Source organism: Ursus arctos, unplaced genomic scaffold, assembly GCF_023065955.2.
Source record: "Ursus arctos isolate Adak ecotype North America unplaced genomic scaffold, UrsArc2.0 scaffold_36, whole genome shotgun sequence".
NCBI classification, from domain to species: domain Eukaryota; kingdom Metazoa; phylum Chordata; class Mammalia; order Carnivora; family Ursidae; genus Ursus; species Ursus arctos.
The window spans coordinates 22,787,524-22,805,273 of NW_026623050.1; the positions used below are offsets into that span (position 1 = coordinate 22,787,524).

The 17,750-nt window shown below is 46.6% G+C and overlaps 1 protein-coding gene across 1 annotated transcript in view; it reads left to right on the forward strand.

Annotated features, from left to right (window-relative positions):
* AQP9 (aquaporin 9) overlaps positions 1–17,750 on the forward strand; it is a 52,931-nt gene that overhangs the window by 27,265 nt on the left and 7,916 nt on the right. Inside the window, exons 3-5 of the mRNA XM_026518575.4 lie at positions 10,334–10,460; positions 14,694–14,831; positions 16,162–16,280. Of these exons, the coding sequence (XP_026374360.1) occupies positions 10,334–10,460; positions 14,694–14,831; positions 16,162–16,280 (384 nt within the window). The remainder of the gene's footprint in view (positions 1–10,333; positions 10,461–14,693; positions 14,832–16,161; positions 16,281–17,750) is intronic.

Sequence of the window (17,750 nt, forward strand, 5' to 3'; positions counted from 1 at the left end):
TTTTAAATACTGGCAACAATTTCTAAAATTAAAAAAAAAAAAAAGCACCATGTAGGCCAAGCAAACATATCTCTGAGTCAATCCCACTCATAGGCTGTCTCCAGCCATGGACCACCAGTTTGTGACTCTGCTCTAAAGGTGTCCTTAACCGTGTTCTACAAAGACAAACTATGCTCACCAGAAAAGGGCAAATGGAGAGATTGTGAGGGTCTGAGCCTTCTGTTCAATATCATCTGTTTTAAGAGGCCTGGCTATGGGAAATCTAATTCCTACATGCAAGATTGTTGTCCTTTTCTTTTCCCGTCCTAACACCTGGCAAAACTGATTGAGGCAATAGTGTGAAAAACATTTTTTAAAAGATTTTATTTATTTATTGGAGAGAGAGAGAGGGAGCAGGAGCAAGGAGAGGGGCAGAGGGAGAGGCAGACTCCCCACTGAGCCCAACACAGACCTCCATCCCAGGACCCTGGGATCACGACCTGAGCCAAAGGCAAGTGCTTAACTGACCAAGCCACCCAGGTGCACCATGTGAAAACCATTTTTGTTTCAGGCAGTATCAGAAGAGAAATCTTGATCTCATATAATTTAAATCAAGTTTCTCATGAGGACAATCTGTCATGTGCATATATTTATATGTCTCAGATTTAATAGTATTATGTCAGATGCTTCAATAATTTGGGATAGTAATCAAATGACTCAAGAATTTGGAGACTTAAATGTCAAAATAACCATCACCTAGTTAGTAAGGCAAAATTACAAAACCACGTCTTCATGTACACTTTCCCTAGGCGTAAATGCTTAAGGCATTTTTTTTTAATAACAAGCCTTCAATATTAAATAACAGTACCACCCTTCATCTATACTTTTCTTACCAGTTCTCAGCTATCTTACCTTTCCTACCAGTCTCTGAGTTCTCAGAGGACCTGTATATGATTATTTTTGCATCTCTGCTACCACCAGGCATCACGCATGGCACCGAGAATTTTCGAATGTACCTATATACGGAGGAATAAATGAAGGGAGGAAGGAATGGCTGAGTGACGGCCAAATTCCAATTAGGGCTACTTGTAGATTTGAGGATCTTCGTTTCCTCCAATTTCACTTTTTGAAAGACAGACTTCTAAAGCACAAATCTGAAGAAACTACTTATTTGGCTCAGGTACAGTTGAGGGCAATTTAGTTTAAGTGGAAAAACACAACCTTTGGACACAAATGTTAATTTTAGGTTCCAAAAGATCTTTTCACTAGCTGTGTGTCCTCGGACAAATTACTTAATTTCTTTGTCTCAAGGTTTCTTTGGATGAAAACAGCGAGGTATTCCTCCCCGTCAAGTTATTATGGGGACTAAAAGAGAGTATTTGTAATTTGTGTGTGTGTGTGTGTGTGTGTGTGTGTGTGTAAACAAATCAGCTTATTTAAACACAAAATTATTTTAAAACAAATCAGCTTATTTAAAATACAAATGTTGCCCCCGATACACTCTTTTAATGCTGACTTCTGTCTTGCGAACATTTACATCAAATGACAAATTTTCTACTGAAGGATATTTTTCATCTAAAGTATATTGCTTACCGATTTCCAAGAAGACCAGCAGCAATGCACAAGGTCAACAGCCATACATGACTCACATTCTTGGGTCCCATTGTTGCTGCCCACGTGACTCAGAGCAGCCATGCCCCAGACTGGCACCACCAGATTAAAGGACACTCACTTCCTAGAAAAGTTTTCAAGGGAATGGTAATAAGTAAACACTAGCCAGGTGAGCTTGGACGCTATGGGGACATTTTATTAGCAATGGCTACTTGGGTTACTTCTTTGGCTCTGGTTAAAGGGGCAAGTGGGAGTGGGGGATTGCTTGGCTTCCTGGGTCTTGGTGTTGAGAACAGATGTGGGTGCTATGAAGTCCCCAGACTCTGGCTACGCTGGCTAGTGCCACAGGAAATCTGTGCGGCTCGTGGGTGTGGATCGTCTGTGCAGAAAGGCCTGACCCACCATTATGTCAGCCCACTCACTTCCAGTGCCGGGCAGGTTTGGTCAACACTGGGGGCATGAGTGTGCCTGCTGTTGCTGACCACAAAGCTGGGAGACACGATGAGAAAAGGAGCAAGCCAAAAAGAACAAGAGGAAAAGGTTTGATGGGCTTTCTGGTCTAGTATTCTCCTGGTGAGCGCTCAGTCATCTAGTGAAAGCTGTCTACGCAGCGGAAGCTAGAAAGGAAGCAAATATTACTCAGTGAACTCGGTTTTGTGTAAACCGAAAAGCTGCGCTTAATCGCCAGCCTGTCTCACTGACCTCTGAGAAAGGAGGCAAATGGGGCTGAAGAGGATGTTTCCCTAGGTCATTGGAAGCTTTGGTGAAAAAGCACAAGTGTTGGGTATTTTTCTGAACCAGAGTGACCACGTGTTGTCACCAGGAAAGCCACCTGTCCTGGCACAAAAACGAGAATTACAAGATTCGCAAATGAGCTTCATCCTCAGTCATTTCTCCTCAGACTGACAATGTGGCTTTTTATACCGGGTAGATGGGTAACAGACAGCTGTTTGGGTCTCCAAGTCCTTCAACACTCCTGGACAGCCCTTCACTTGCAGCGTGCAGATGGGAAAGCTGGGGCCCCGACCCCACATCCTGTGGGACCTCACTGGTCTCCCTGAATATTGCCATGAATTCTTGGGGGTGTTGGTTGCCTTGGGGGACCTCTCACTCCATCCAGTGTGTAATGGTTAAAAGCACAGCCCTCCACATAAGACAGACCGGGGATCAAATCCAGGTTTTGTCTCCTTTGTTTTTATTGTGTAACGCTGGAGAACTTGTGTGGCCTCTCTCAGCCTCCATTTGCTCATCCATAAAGTGGAGCTAGTAATCCTGTCCTCTTTTCCGAGGCTGAGCAGACATTGGTAGGGACGAAGTGATACAGGTAAGGCACTTTGCCCGGGACTGAGCACAGAGAACGTACGTGGTGTTTGTATTTCTTTACCCACACTGCCCTAAACAGATGAGTACAGACACCAAACATTTCACGCAGCCTTAGCTCCGAAGTCCATGACAATATTTGCCGAGCAACCCTTTCAGCTGTTCTTTCAGTATGGGCTCTGAAAACACGGAACTATAAAAGGTAGCTACAAGACATGTTATCTTTTCCTTCTTTGGACAATGTTTGATGTGCGCAGAGAATCGCAGACCCCTCGCAATAATCACAAGGTCCCCTCGTGATCCCTGGCCTCACGTTGCATGCATTAGCAAACATTTTCTAAAGAATCCCTGGCCTTTATTAACTGCTGCTTTCCCGAAAGGGCTCAGGTTTTACATACTGACCGAACAGATATTTGTTCAGTGTCTATTATGCACTGTGTACCATGTTGGGAACATCTCAGCTTGCACTCCAAAGGAGGTAACAGATACCCAGAGATTTGAGAATGGTCAAATGAAATAAAGTCTGTAGGTTTATGATTCTCCCCATCCCAGCATTTGTTTGTGATAATCACTTTTATCTCTTTACCTCTCCTTTCCTTTAGGTTTTTTATTGTGTCCAGTAATCAGCTTGTCATAGGGGTCATGGCTCAACTGGGAACTTCCCAGCAACCCAGCTGAGATTTCTTAGAAATTACACCTCCCACTTCTCACATCCTATCCCCTGTTTCTATTGAAAAGACATTTACACAGGGTTCCCCCCCCCCGCTTATGTTTAGATATTTTCATATATTCCATCAGCTGTTGTTGGAGATGGAATATAAAGAGGCATGGCCTGCTGCGGCGGACACTACAGTCTTGGTGGGCGTGACCCGAGGCAAGGTGGGATGTAATGAAATGCCACTGCAAAGACATAGTAGAAGAAGCAGAAGAGGCCCCTGAGGGCTTAAGTTGTCAAAAGAAAGCCCCACAGAAAGGGTAGGATTTTAGCTCAGTGTCAGGAGTACATTGAGTTTGGCTGCAGAAAGGGACAGACAAGGGACATTCTGCTAGAAGGTAGAGCATGAGGGCGTGCTGGGTGGGAATGAGTGTCATGAGCTCAAAGGCCTCAAAGCGACAGGGATGCCAACCTGGCTGATGCAGATTTATGCTGAAGAATACTGGGCATGAAGTGGATGGGGTCACGAGGCAAGACCCTGAGAGCCCTGAGTACCAGGGGGAGGGTTCGTGCTGCCATTTCCTGAGTAGTGGTCAGGGGAGCGGTGGGTTAAGTCGTGCTCCATCTGGCATGGTCCCTGAGTGGGGAGATACTGGGGGTGGAGACGCTGGTTGGGGGCTGCAGAAAAAGCCTCCGAAGATTCGAGAATGATTGGCTATGGATGGCAAAGGAAGAGGAGAGGAGGAAATACCAAATGACTCCAGCTTGTTTGCCCTGGATGATTGAGAATGACTAGTCGCTGGTCAGTCTTTCGTAGGAATTCTGCCTTTCAAAGGTCCTTCTGCTTTTCCACCAAAGTTCCTTTTCCAGTTCCTGCCACACATGGCACCTGAGAAGAGCAGCCGTAGTTACCCGCTCCTCTTTTCTAGTGTGGCTTTCTCACCAAAAGCGCTAATATCTCGTCGACTATGAAGGGACTCATCTTTGAAGAGCAATCACAAATAGGCAAAACAACATGAAGCCCTTGCCAGCTTCCCATTTCCCCTCCTCTGCAAATTTTGATCCCATGACTAGGAATGAAACAGCAACTATTTCTAATATCTGTCACAGATGTGGTTTTCTCCCTGTTTTTATTGCCAGTCAGTGAGTCAGCGGTTAAGTTCATGAGTCCCTTCGTCTTAACTTATTCACCCTAAATTGGGGTTTTCCTTTTGAGTTTATACTAAAAGCAACAATATCCTGCACTGGCCATTGCCCTTTATTGTTTAAACAGTGTTTTCGTTATTGTTATCCCATTTGAACCTTCACTAAACTATCCTACGAAACGAGCCTGGCCGGTATCATTACTGTGCTTTAATGATCAAACTGACACTGAGAAGGGTCATTTACACAGACACCGACTGTCATACCTGGAAATGGCACCCAGGATCCGGTTATTTAGTTACCGCCAATATAGTAGATGCTATTACAGAGGCAAAGATGTTTCATACAGGATCTCGAGTACCTTATAAAATTGGGAAAACCAGGCACAGATACGTAAGCAGTTAAAGTACCTCCTGTGCCTGAGAGCCCCACTAGGTGGCAGTAGAAGCAACTAGCAGGAGGTAAAGGGTGAATTACCCGGTTGTAACACCCTGTACAAATATGGGAGAATTGTGTCCATTTCTGGGCTCTGTGTTTCAAGAGGGATGCTGACAACCCAGAGCTCGACTGGGTGAGACTCACCAGGAATCAAAGATGAAGAGACAGGCATCCAGGAAAGAGAACTCAAAGAGAATCTTACACTCCCTCCATTTACTGGAAGGCCTGGCATGTGGAAGAGGCTTATGCTTTATGGTCCCGAGAATGGGCATAGAGCTAATGGACAGAAATTACAGGAGAGAGGATTCCAGCTTCCTTTAATGAAAGACTCCCTAGCCACTGGAACAATAAAAAACATATAGAACTAGATGCCTGATGTGGTAATGAGCTCCCTATGTCTCACGGGGATCCAACACAGACCAGATGAACACCTATTTAGGATGTCCTAGGGAAAATGTCTATGTGAAGTCCAGTGTGTGTGCCATTGGGTTCAGAACCAGTGTAGTGTTGAGGCTGAGGAGAGAACATCATGCAGGGTTTGAGACCGCAGGCTCTGGAGACTCCATGGTGCTCACCGTTGGAACTCAGCTACTGTGTTGTAAACGGCCACATGGAGAGGCCATTTGTAGGTTCTTTGGCCAACACTCCAGCCAAGGCATCAGCTGACAGCCAATATCAACCACTAATACGTGAATGTGTTAGCCTTCCGATCATTCTAATCCTCCAACTTTGAACCATCACACTTGACCCCAAATGGAGCAGAGATGAGATGCCCCGCCCAGCCTTGTCCAAATTCCAGATTCGCAAGCAAAATAAATGTTATCATTTAAGCCACTAAGTTTGGGGGGTAGTTACGTAGTGCTAGGTAACTGGGACACAATGTTTATATGATATTCTAAATTGCCACCAATCTTCAGGGCAACTTACAGGTGCTGGGTCAAGGAGAAGGTGGTGTTATTTGCAGAAAGGGGGTTGGTGGGTTGGGCTGATGAGAGAAGAGAAAGCTTGGTGAAGCTATTGGGCAAATATGAATGAGAGATAAATGAGCTTTGGGGGCACAGTGAAGGGCACAATGAGGACTAGATCCGTGATTTGTAACACCTTCCCTCCTCTACATGGTTCTGTGAGTTTTCTAACTCTCCTGGAGAAGGAAGCTAGCTTGAGCAGACGCCAGATCCTGACGAGAAGGTGGAAGAGAACTTGAAGGTGTGTTGGTGACCGGCACAGGAAGGGGGGTGGTGAACTTGGGAAACACAACACCTAAGGAAACAGAATGAAACAAAACAGGCCAGCGTATTGTTTGCCGTTGGTATGGAAAGGAATCTTAGAGATTGTTTTCTAGATAAGGAGACCAAGAACTGGCACTTGGAAAACAACTAAGCACTAATTGTATAATACGGACAGTATAAGTGAATTTCAGAGAACACAGGTTAGGTGTGGCCAGAGTATGAATGGGTGATGGGTCCAAAACAGCTTTCCAGGTAGGGGGACCAGAAAATTGAGGAAAGCTGGATATGATAATAAGCTCTTTCTGTATCTAAGAAGGGGGATGGTAGGGCGGTTTGTTTAAAGGTGAGGACAGGGAATTATGTTGGAAATTCTCTCAGTAATACCATGAAGGACAATTCTCCCATTTTGGAAGGGAAAAAATTATACTGGGCACACAGAAAAAGGAAACCAGAGTAGGTGACCAATTCCCCAGCAATCTGGCCGCAGTACTTTAGGATATCCAAGGTCGGCTTCCCTGGTGCTGTGGATGCAGGTGGGAGGAGGCAGGCAAGGGATGATACTAGAAGGTAGTTACCTGACTTCTTCATTGCCTTTCAAGCTGTAATAAATATATTTTAAAATTAAAAACCAATGATGTAGGGGCATCTGAGTGGCTCAGTCAGTTAAGTGTCTGCCTTCAGCTCAGGTCCTGATCCCAGGGTCCTTGGATCTAGCCCCTTGCAGAGAGCCTGCTTCTCCCTCTTCCTCTGCCCCTCCCCCTGTTCGTGTGTGCTCATGCTCGCGGGCTCTCTCTCAAATAAATAAATAAATTAAAATCTTTTAAAAAATTAAAATAAAAACCAATGATGTAAATCTGGGCTGAACTCTTCTGGGTGGTGATTTGTGACGAAGGTCACTGAAGTCCCCACACTGTTCATTTCTCCTCCTTCCTTTCCTGCAGCACACAGCATCGATTATCCTCCTGAGGAAAGAACAAAAAAACAATTTCAGGATCTAGGGTGGAAGAGGGGAGTATTAATCATGGTGAAATTTGACAGGGCAGAGGCCTCCCTGAACCCGCCCAGGCCATTTAAAGCTTTTCTGCCCGCTCTAGACTAGCACGGACACACACGCATCAGACCTCAAAAGAGGGAAGGCGCTTCTACAGAAAGCAGTAATATGTCAGGACTGGCCGTGTCTGGATGTGTCTCCTCTTACCCTCAGTTGTCTAAATCATCAGGTCATGTCAGCTGTCAGTAACATTTCATTCCTCTTTTCAGATGATGCTGTCAAAATGCCAGTTAGCTTAGAAGTTATAGGGCAGTTAGCTTAGAAGCATACAGGGCAGTTAATTGGCTTTAAATTAAAAAGAAAGCAATTGTGGTGGTGGTTTGAATTCAGAGAGTTATTATAATAGATAGGGATTCTAGAAAAAAATTAGGTCACGTCTAAGTGGAATTGATAGGCTATGAAATGGACCCAGGCGATGTTTTTGAATAAGGGAAAGGGAACATGTTACTACTATGACCTTCTTTAGGATTCACTGCAGGGTCTGGAGCCCAGCCTGTGCATGTGTGATATGTAGCCCAAAGGCTCCCCTCAAGATGTCAAGCCCACCTACTTAACCCTACTGTCTAGCAGGTGGAATGGAGATGAGGCAATATGTCTTAGAATTGGGGATTACAGAAGCTGTTGAAGGATCAAGATAATTTCTCTGCCTTCAGGGAGGAATAAACTAAAATCATTCTATATGTATTAAATTATTGTTTGTAAATTATATTTCTATGAAAGACCTCACAAAGGCACCCTGGGGGGGAGCTATTTAAAATTAATTCATCGCTGTCAGGAAATTGTTCACGTGCGACCTCTCATATTTCAGGCTCAGACTTCCCTTCTCATCCTTTTGTGAAGAGACACACAATGGCTGGTTATTATTTTCGTGATAAGAAGCATCCACATTCTTAATCTCTTTTTCCTTACACATATTTGCTTCTGAAACTTTTCTTCGTATGCCCTTAAATAATATTCATTTCTTGATGCTAAGCCCTTCCTGATGTCGGTTGCTGTTTTGTTATGAAACCCAAGCTGGGCTGTGTATTCTAGAAAAAATTTGGCCAATTCAACATAAAAAGAACTATGACTTAATGATCCTACAGTCCAGAACTTTCTCCTCCAGGACCACACTCGCTCTTTAAACCACAGCATGAAGATGGCTGATGGCCATTCATTGTCTTGTTACTTTCTTGTTACTTACTTGTTACAGAATTGCACGTGACCATTCTGTCTTTCCAAATAATACTCCCTCAACAAATGTTTCCTTCATGGACCATGATTAAATGGTTTTGATTGGTTGTTCAGTGAGTATATAGGACCCATTTTCTAAACATTAGGAACTACATGGCGCTACAGTCAGAATGTTTGTGTCCCCCCTCCCCCAAAATTCATTTGCTGAAAACCTAATGCCCACAGTGATGGTATTAGAGGTGGGGCCTTTGCGAGGTGACTGGGACGTGAGGGTAGAGCCCTCATGAATGGGATTAGTGCCCTTATAAAAGACTTCCAAGAGAGCTTGCTTGCCCGTTCTGCTCTGTGACAATGCGACAGAGAAGTGTGCAACCTGGAAGAGGGCCCTCACCTGACGGCGCTGCCATCCTGATCTTGGACCACCAGCCTCCAGAACTATGAGAAATAAATGTCCGTTGTGAACAAGCCACCCAGTCTGTGGTATTTTATAGAGGTACAAACAGACTAAAGCACATGGTAAAAAAAGAAAAAAAAGATATGCAATGAAAAGTTTTCTTCCAGTATCTGCCCTGGCCATCTAGCACCCCCCCCCCCCCCGCCCCAATACCATCTCTTGCTCTTTTGCGTTCATAAAGACGGCTCATGCATACAGAAAGAAATACATCTAATGTGTTTTGAATACAACTGGCAGTGTGCCTTAACACTGCTCTGCATCTTTTCTTAAAAATTAATAATACCTATGGGGGATCTTTCCCTCTGGACACACAGACCTCCGTCATTCGAAGATATAGCGGCAGACCACTCTGCTGAGTGGACGTACAACACATTTCTGAATACTGATCCCATTCTCCACAGTATCCTCTACAGCGCAGGACTGTGGGAGACTCACGGTCTTACTTGCTCTTCACCGTACAGCTGTTTGCAGAGTGCTTCCTATGAGCACGGCTCCGTGCTCGGTGCTGGAGGGAATACGAGCCGCAGTGAGTTTGGCCGTCTCTGCTCCCTCAGAGAAAAAAGACACGGGATTGAAGAGGGCTTGATTGCCAAGTCTCTCCCCCTTCCAGTTTGCCTTTGTTTTCTTGCACATCAAGCGCTCTTTCCCATGCCCTTGTACGTGGTACCCGTGGTCCTTCCACTTGTCCGATGTGCATCTGATTGTGAGCCTGAGACGGCTTGTGCTGGAAACTTCTGGAGCAGGGCTTGCCAGCTCCCCTCCAGGGACTGGGAAGGAGACCCACGTTGAGGGCAGTGAAGTGACTGAGCATGCAGGCTCCGTTTAAAGGGAGTGGCCCACCGCTACTCTGCCCCAGGAAATTACTTCCCTGAGGCTGCTAGATCTTATGAGTGATTAAAAGGAACCAGAAAGTAAAAAGTACATGGGATCTTTCTGTGTTATTTCTTACAACCACAAGGGAATCTACCACTGCCTCAAAATAAAAAGTTTGATTTAAACTAAGAGCCAGAATCCTGGATCAGTGTGTGAAATTACCCAATTGACAGGTGGGGGAAGAATGTTAACGCTGCCGGCCCAGCAAAACTCATCTGTAATCCCAATACAGCTTTGGGATCACCGTTTTGCTGTCTGTGCCTAGCTGGATCGTTATAATTTGATTTGCGTGAAGTCAGAGGCAGCCCAATCTACGCGCTTGCTTGAAACATATTTCTTGCGCATGCGACTTTCCATTGTCATTGGCAGTGGATTTTTCCACTTACTTGAGCTTCCTCTCATTCCAGGTCCTTGGATGTGGCTCTGTCGCCCAAGCTATCCTCAGTCGAGGACTCTTTGGAGGAATTGTCACCATCAATGTTGGATTTGCCATGGCAGTTGTAATGGCCATTTATGTGACTGGAGGTGTCTCGGGTAAGTAATAGAAATAATAGCTGCCGTTCATGCAGCCATTCCAGTGTGCTAGCACAGCGTTGGGGCTTTACATACCCCAGTTTATTTTGATCCCAACAACCCTGTAAGAATATGTATTGAATTCTGTTTTTATAGATGTTAAAATCAAAATGGCCAACAAGCGATAAGTGAACTTGTGCAAAAGACATTTAGCAAGAGACAAGAGATGGGGATTAGGACTCAGAACTGGATGATTCCTTTTTTTTTTTTTTTAAGATTTTGTTTATTTATTTATTTATTTGTGTGCACGACAGAGAGCATGAGAGGAGTGAAGGGCAGAGGGAGAGGGAGAGCAGACTCCTTGCTGAGCAGGGAGCCTGACTAGGGGCTCGATCCCAGGACCCTGAGATCATGACCTGAGCTGGAGGCAGACACTTAACCAACTGAGCCACCCACGCACCCCTGAACCGGCTGATTCCTAAACCGAGCCACTGCTTTCTGTTCTTCATCCGTCAGTATGATCTTTTGCCTGTTTCTACCCCGTGCTTGGGAGCCATTCCTAGAGACCCTGTGCGAAGCCCAGGGAAGATCACTCCAACAGAGGCAAGTCCCTGGACCTTTACGCACAGCAATCAGAGAAGCCTAGGCCACTTGCAAAACGGCTGGTGCTTTCGTGGAAGTGCGGGTTCTCACTGAACAGTGCTGTTGGTCGAATTCCGCCCCGAGGGGTGGGCTGATGAGAAACCGTTCACAAAGTTCTGAGAAGCAAAATGAATGCAGTCTGGGAACTCGGGAGAGGTCCGTAGAAACGATGCAGTTCTCAAAGGCGCTCAGAATCTTTCAGCAGCCCGGTCAGAACGCTAAGGCAAGCGTGCTGAGGCTGAAGGAAGAAGGGGAAGCCCGCGCGGTGCCCTGTGCGGGCCGCTCTGCACGCTCTGCCCCCTTTTCTCCACAGCAGCACTCTGCGGCAGGTGCTCCTGTCTCCATTCCACCAAGAAACCTGCAGCTCCGAAGTATTAGGAAAATGGCGAGAGTCCCACAGCCGGTAAAGAGGCAGAGCAACGACTTGACCCAGGTCTTCACGACAGCAAAGCTCCTGTCCCCACCGTTACGCAGTGTTGGCAGTGGTCCGTTATGGGAAGGCTGTGACAGGACAGGCAGGGCCTTTGGGCAGAACGGTCCTGGCGGAGGGTCCTGCAATGAAGCCAGCTGGCCTGGTGCCAGATGCTGCCGTTGGAACACTGAAGAATGGCTGCCCAGACCCCCTGGGAGCCCCGTAGCGCGGGCACCTGAACACTCATCCGCCGGCTGCCACCCTTTCCGTAGCACAGAGACAGGTTCTGCGGCGGCCCCGGTTAGAGATGCCTCTGCGTGTGATTTGTTTGGCATGACAGCGTTTATGTTCACAGTATCGTCAAGTGTTTGCTGTGATCCCGCACTGTCGTGCCTGCTAAACACCAGAGCAGGCAGGGGACCGGCCTAACTATAGTGCAGGCCTCGGCAGCAGACGCAGATCACAGCTTGCAGGACACCCCGCTGCTGCCCCTTATGTGCTCCCGCTACGTTCACCCCGGCTGGTGGCCACAAACTGGGGGATATAAATGTGGGCTTATTTTTTTAGGTAGAGACATGCTTTTGGAATCTTTCACCTGCGTAACACCCTGAACTGAACATCATCACACAGTTATTTAGAAGAAATTTGTCACAGACCCTACCAGTGTAGCTAATAGCTTTCATCACCAATGTGGCCCACGTCTGTTCGCATCTATTGATACACTCGGGGATTTGAGCAGTCCACATAGGGAAAAAAGGGCAGAGACCAGCAGGAAGGGCAAGAGAGGGTGGAGATGGCATGAAGTCTTCCCTTCTGGGCCCTGGACTGGGGGTAAGCCCCTGTGCTCAGAGGGTGAGGGCTAGAGCCTGTTGGGAGTATTTCTACTCGAGGTTCTTTCCAGATGAGGGTTAAGAGCTGAGCAAATTGTTCACGAGAGTCTGTGAGACCCCAAAATACAAGTAGAGCAGTTTCTGAGCCTGGCTGACACAAGGCAGCATTGGGCCGGAAGGGAAGCTTATCTCGCCATCTCTGGAACCTAGCGCTGTTCAGACTCCTGGAGGACTGCTGGCTTTGGGCACATGCAGACACCATACACCAGCCCACCGCTGACACCCACGCAGACATCAGTATTGGTTTCAGCAGCCACAGGAATGGGACGGGAAGACTGTGTGGGGAGGTGACTTTCTCCTGCAGCTGCAGCTAACAGGCTGGTTTGCGAGCACATAAGAGGCCCTCTTTGAGGATCCCCAAAGTAACCAGCGTACAGGGGGCCGAAACACAAACAAGATCCCATTTTGCGGTCACAAACTGGTGAAGTCAACTGACACTGATTTTGCAACATAAAGCATTACCTTCCTGGAAGGAAGTTGCCACACCCTTCTTCCCTGTGAACATGCCAGCGGTCTGCCCCTCAAATGTGGCTGATCAGAACTCACGACACCCCCATTCATGATGCAACGTCCAACATTAAGTGTTTATGCTGCCTCCTTGTACCGTGGCTGTTTTTGATGTAACATTTTATAAGCCATATAAATTCTTAAAAGAGCTCTGCATCATGACAAATAAAATATTAAGGTTGTCTCCAGCACAGAATGGTCTGTGAGTGTGGGAAAGGAGGCGACTTGCCTAGAGCTGCCCCGTGAAAGCGTTCATTCTGCTGACTTTCATCTCAGGCCTGGTGGGCTCCAGCTCCACCCTGGGTTCTCTTATGAATCATCGGATCGTCACAACAACCCGGACGGAGTCCAGACTTGAGGGTGGCACTCCCCGAGTCCAGCACTCGTGTTCTTTCCACCACACTTCTCTGCTTTGCCGGCAGCGAGCCAGGCCGAGCCCTCATCCTTGCAAGGAGAAATCTTCCTGTTGCTTTGCAAGGCAACTTCCCAGACACACCCTCTCTGCTTCCCAAACAACTGTCCCTCTCAGCGGGCCTCCGCAGTCTGAGCTACCCGAATAAGGGCGTCTGATGATTTACTGACTCAACTGTCATGTTTTGAACACCTACTGCGTGCCTTGCCTTGTGTGAAGTCCGAGATGAAGAATGAGCACTGCCTCAGAGTGCTTCGGAGGGGCTGAAAAGCAGAAAGCTACCTGCAGGACATTTTATTTTGGAAGAGGAGTTTGCCAAACACATAGCTCTCGCACTGGCGGACTCCTCTCAGGGGAGGTGTTTTGATTGGAGCTGATTTCTTATAGGCCCTTGTCCTTTCACAATGGATCCCTCTGCGCCGGCTGGGTGGCGGCTCCTCTCCAAACAGCCTAACAGCCTTCGGGAAAAGAGAAACGGGGCTGGCTTCGGGAACTTTCCACTGCCTGTGTGCTCCTCTCTCCTAACCCCTGTTCCCAGTAGTTGCTTAGTAAGTGGTGCTCCTGCTGGTCTCCAGAATTGTGGCTCTCTTAGATTTAATAAATAAATAAATAAATAAATAAATAAATAAATAAATAAATGTAAAACAAACCAGTTGAGGTGTTTGTAAGGCTTCAGGAAATCACCCATGCTTTGACCTATTGGCATTTTCTTGCTCATATCAGCCCCTGATATGAGCAGGGGCAGGAGAAGAAAGGACCCTTGTGGCTTAGCCAGCAGTGAGAACCACTCCGTGGAGGCCAATTTGGCTTAGAGACTCAGGAAGAACATTGCTTTCTTCACGGGGGGAGGCCTTCCAGAAACAAGCCGGCCTATAGGTTCTGGAGAGAGTCAAATGGTGAAATTTCTTCTTCTCTCCTCCTCCTCCTCCTCCTTCATCTTCATCATCATCATTATCATCATCATCATTACCTTCTGTTCACAACTATGTCCTCATCCCAAAGGTCCAGATTTCCACGTGGGCACATTGACAGTGACTCTGATTCCCGCTCCACACAAAGTATACTCTTCAAATGAACATCCCAGAATGATAGAGATAGAAAATGAACCTCTTGAGTACGAGCCTCTTCCCACATCTGACTTCCTTTCCAGAAAGCTAACCTTCCTAGACAGTGTCTAATGATGCATGGGAGTTATTGGTTTCCCGTTCCTCCCCGTTCAAGCACACACACACACACACACACACACACACACACCCCTAAACCTCTGTCTCTTCACACAGTTCTCTACCTAGAAGACTGAGCTCTGCCTGAGGTCTCTAGGTGAGGTTTTCTGTGTACTAATTCTCCCTGGCCTGCTGCTAACATCCCTAATCATCTTCTCTTTCTTGCAGGTGGCCACATCAACCCAGCCGTGTCTTTTGCAATGTGTCTCTTCGGACGAATGAAATGGTTCAAATTCCCTTTTTATGTGGGAGCCCAGTTCTTGGGAGCCTTTGTGGGAGCTGCAACCCTCTTTGGCGTTTACTATGGTGAGTAGGGCCCCCGAGCCCAGAGGTGAGGGAGAGTGGGCCAAAATTGGAAAGTCGGAGTTACTTGCTAGGAAGAGATGGGATAAAGCAAGAACACGAAGTGCTCCACAACTGGCCGGCAGTTCTAAGAATTCGAAGTTCTGGATAACGGGGCCAACCATATCATTAGGACAAATTCATGAAGCTTTTTTAAGAAAATGGCCACCATTTAAATGGAGGGCGGAACTAGAAGTCTATCTCGAGGTCCAATCAGTACTACTCGGTGTGAGCTTCTCCACAAGCTTTCTCTGACTCGGCGGGGAGAGAGGGTGTTGACTGATAACAAAGGTTATGATGATTAAGCATTCAGAGAAGGAATCTGGAACAGTCTTTGAAGGAAGGAGCGTGGTTGAGAATAGGCTAGGTGGGGAAGCTCTTCCCCGTTCGGTCCAACAACCAGGACCTCTGTTCTGCAACAGTCCTGGGGGAGAAACAGTACTGGTGATTGAAGACCCAGACTCTAACTCTGTGCTGTGTCAGTAAGCAGCTGTGGGACTTACGTAAGTCACCTGACTCTGTTTCCTCCTCTGGAAAATGAGACACTTGCCTATGAGACCCTTCAAACTAAAAAATCTTGAGATTGCATGAAATTAACTGTCGAAGTAGTTCCTTCTGTCTAACCCAAGGTAAGTCTCAGGACATTAGGACTCTCAAATTGAAGCCCCTAGGAGCTAGAAATTATGAACCATGCCTTAGAGAAACACATTGTGGAAGGAGACGTCTCCCCACAGAGTGTCTTTCTGAGAAATAGAGCTTAAGAGGACTGATGGAGAAGTTGAGACCAGATCAGAAACTCGGAGAGCCAGCTGCTGTGGCAGGAGAGAACTGGGGTCGTCGCTGACTGTGTCGAGGACTGCGGTCTCCCTTGCTCAACAGGCATCTTTGCTGTACACAACACCATCAATTTCTGGACTGGTATTAGGGGTTACTGAGAACCCTCTGGGAATTATGAATTCTGCCTACAGTAGACCGAAGCTCCATCTTGACATTTGGTTGACCTTAAAAATTCCAAGAATTCCCCCCAAAGAATATTAGTTCCCCGGACCCACCGGCTAAGGATTTGGCTCAAGTGTGGAGTGAACCAGGGAGGGCAGCGAGGGCTTTCTGTCTTTGACCTGACATCCTAGAATCTCTCTGGGCATTTCTAAAACTGCCATGCTATGGAGTGAGGTATGGATCTGCCAAGCTGAAGCTGAGTGTTGGACTGCGGTTGTTTAGCACAAGACCGGGCATAGGCCTCCCTCAGCTTTGCCCAGAGAACACTAATGTACCAGATTTTTGTCTTCCATAGATGGACTTATGGCCTTTGCTGGTGGAAAATTGCTCATTGTGGGAGAAAATGCAACAGCACACATTTTTGCAACATACCCAGCTCCATATCTGTCTCTGACGAATGCATTTGCAGACCAAGTAAGTGTCCATTTAACAAAGATCGAACTTTGGTGAAAAGATATGATCTAATAAGGGGAATGCACAGGAGCATTCTAGCTCATCAGAAAGGAAAGGCTGTGTTTCCAAAGTCAGAGGTCACTAGGCATAACCCGAGGTTTTTGGCAAGTTTTTCCCTTTACCAAAGTTGATACCACTAAAAAGTTTTCTGCTTTCTCTTTAGTAGATACACTTGAGGGCACCTGGGTGGCTCAGTCGGGTGAGCATCCGACTCTTGATTTCAGCTCAGGTCATGATCTCAGGGTCATAGGATTGAGCCCCACAGCAGGTTCCCCACTGGGCAGGGAGTCTGCTTGAGATTCTCTCTCTATCTCACCCCTTCTGTCCCTCCCCCTACTCTCTCTCTCTAAAAATAAATAAATCTTTAAAAAAATGTGAATACACTTGTTTTGCATTGGTTGAAGTCCAACAAAGAGTGGACGACAGGACATTTTAACCCCTAAAAGGGCAAATAGGGTTTGCTTTATGATCACTGTCTCTTCTGTGCTCTGAACATGGAAGCCACGAGAAAAGACATTTCTATGTCAATTCAAGGACTGTGAAGTGTGGCAATTGAACCCAGAGTATCACTGATCCTCTGTGTCTCCTCATGTGCATGGGTTCACCTAACCTCTCAAGGTAGCTAGAAGTGTCTCTGCCTCATTGACATCTAAACAAGCTACACCCAGACATCGGTCTTGCAGCCAATAGCACAGTTCTTCTGGTCAATTTGTGGCAGGATTAACATTGTCAACCTGATAGCCTCCTCCTCCCTTACTGTATCCCAGAAAGGCTGCTGGTCAGCCTGGAAGGAAGGAAGGACGCAGGGAGGACATCTCCAGCAACTCTCAGTTATTCTCTTGTGATCACGATGGGACAGGGTAGAGTGGGCATGTGTATAAAATGGGCCTTCCAGATTGCCAACTCTGCCCACCTCCATTTAATGGATAGATGAAAAAAACCATGCCCTCATGTCCTCAGTCTTTTTCCTTTCCACTTTGGTCAATAAACCAAACAGGCAACACGTCTTTCTTGAGCACTCTCTGTCTGCTCAGCCCTGTGTCTGGAGCTCGAGGGACTGCCAAGTAAACGTGATTGTAAAGATCCGAGACTGGGAGTCTGAGTGCCTGAATTAAAATAACAGTTCTGTCCCAACCAACTCCCTGAGCAACTTTAGCTAAATTACTGACCTCTGGGGGTGTCAGGTTTTCATTTGTAGAGTGGGCATAATGTTAGCACTTATCAGATTCCTTTGTAAAGATGAAGTGAATAATATGAGGAGAATGCATTGTCAGCAGTCCCTGCCCAGGAATTTTGGATCTAGTGTAGAACAAAACTGACCCCCTAAAGACAAAGGCAACAACGCAAGAGTGAAGACAATGAGATGGGAAACTGGACTGTAGGAGTCACATTAGTCATTTGGAACAGAGAGACTAAATGAGCTGGGATGAT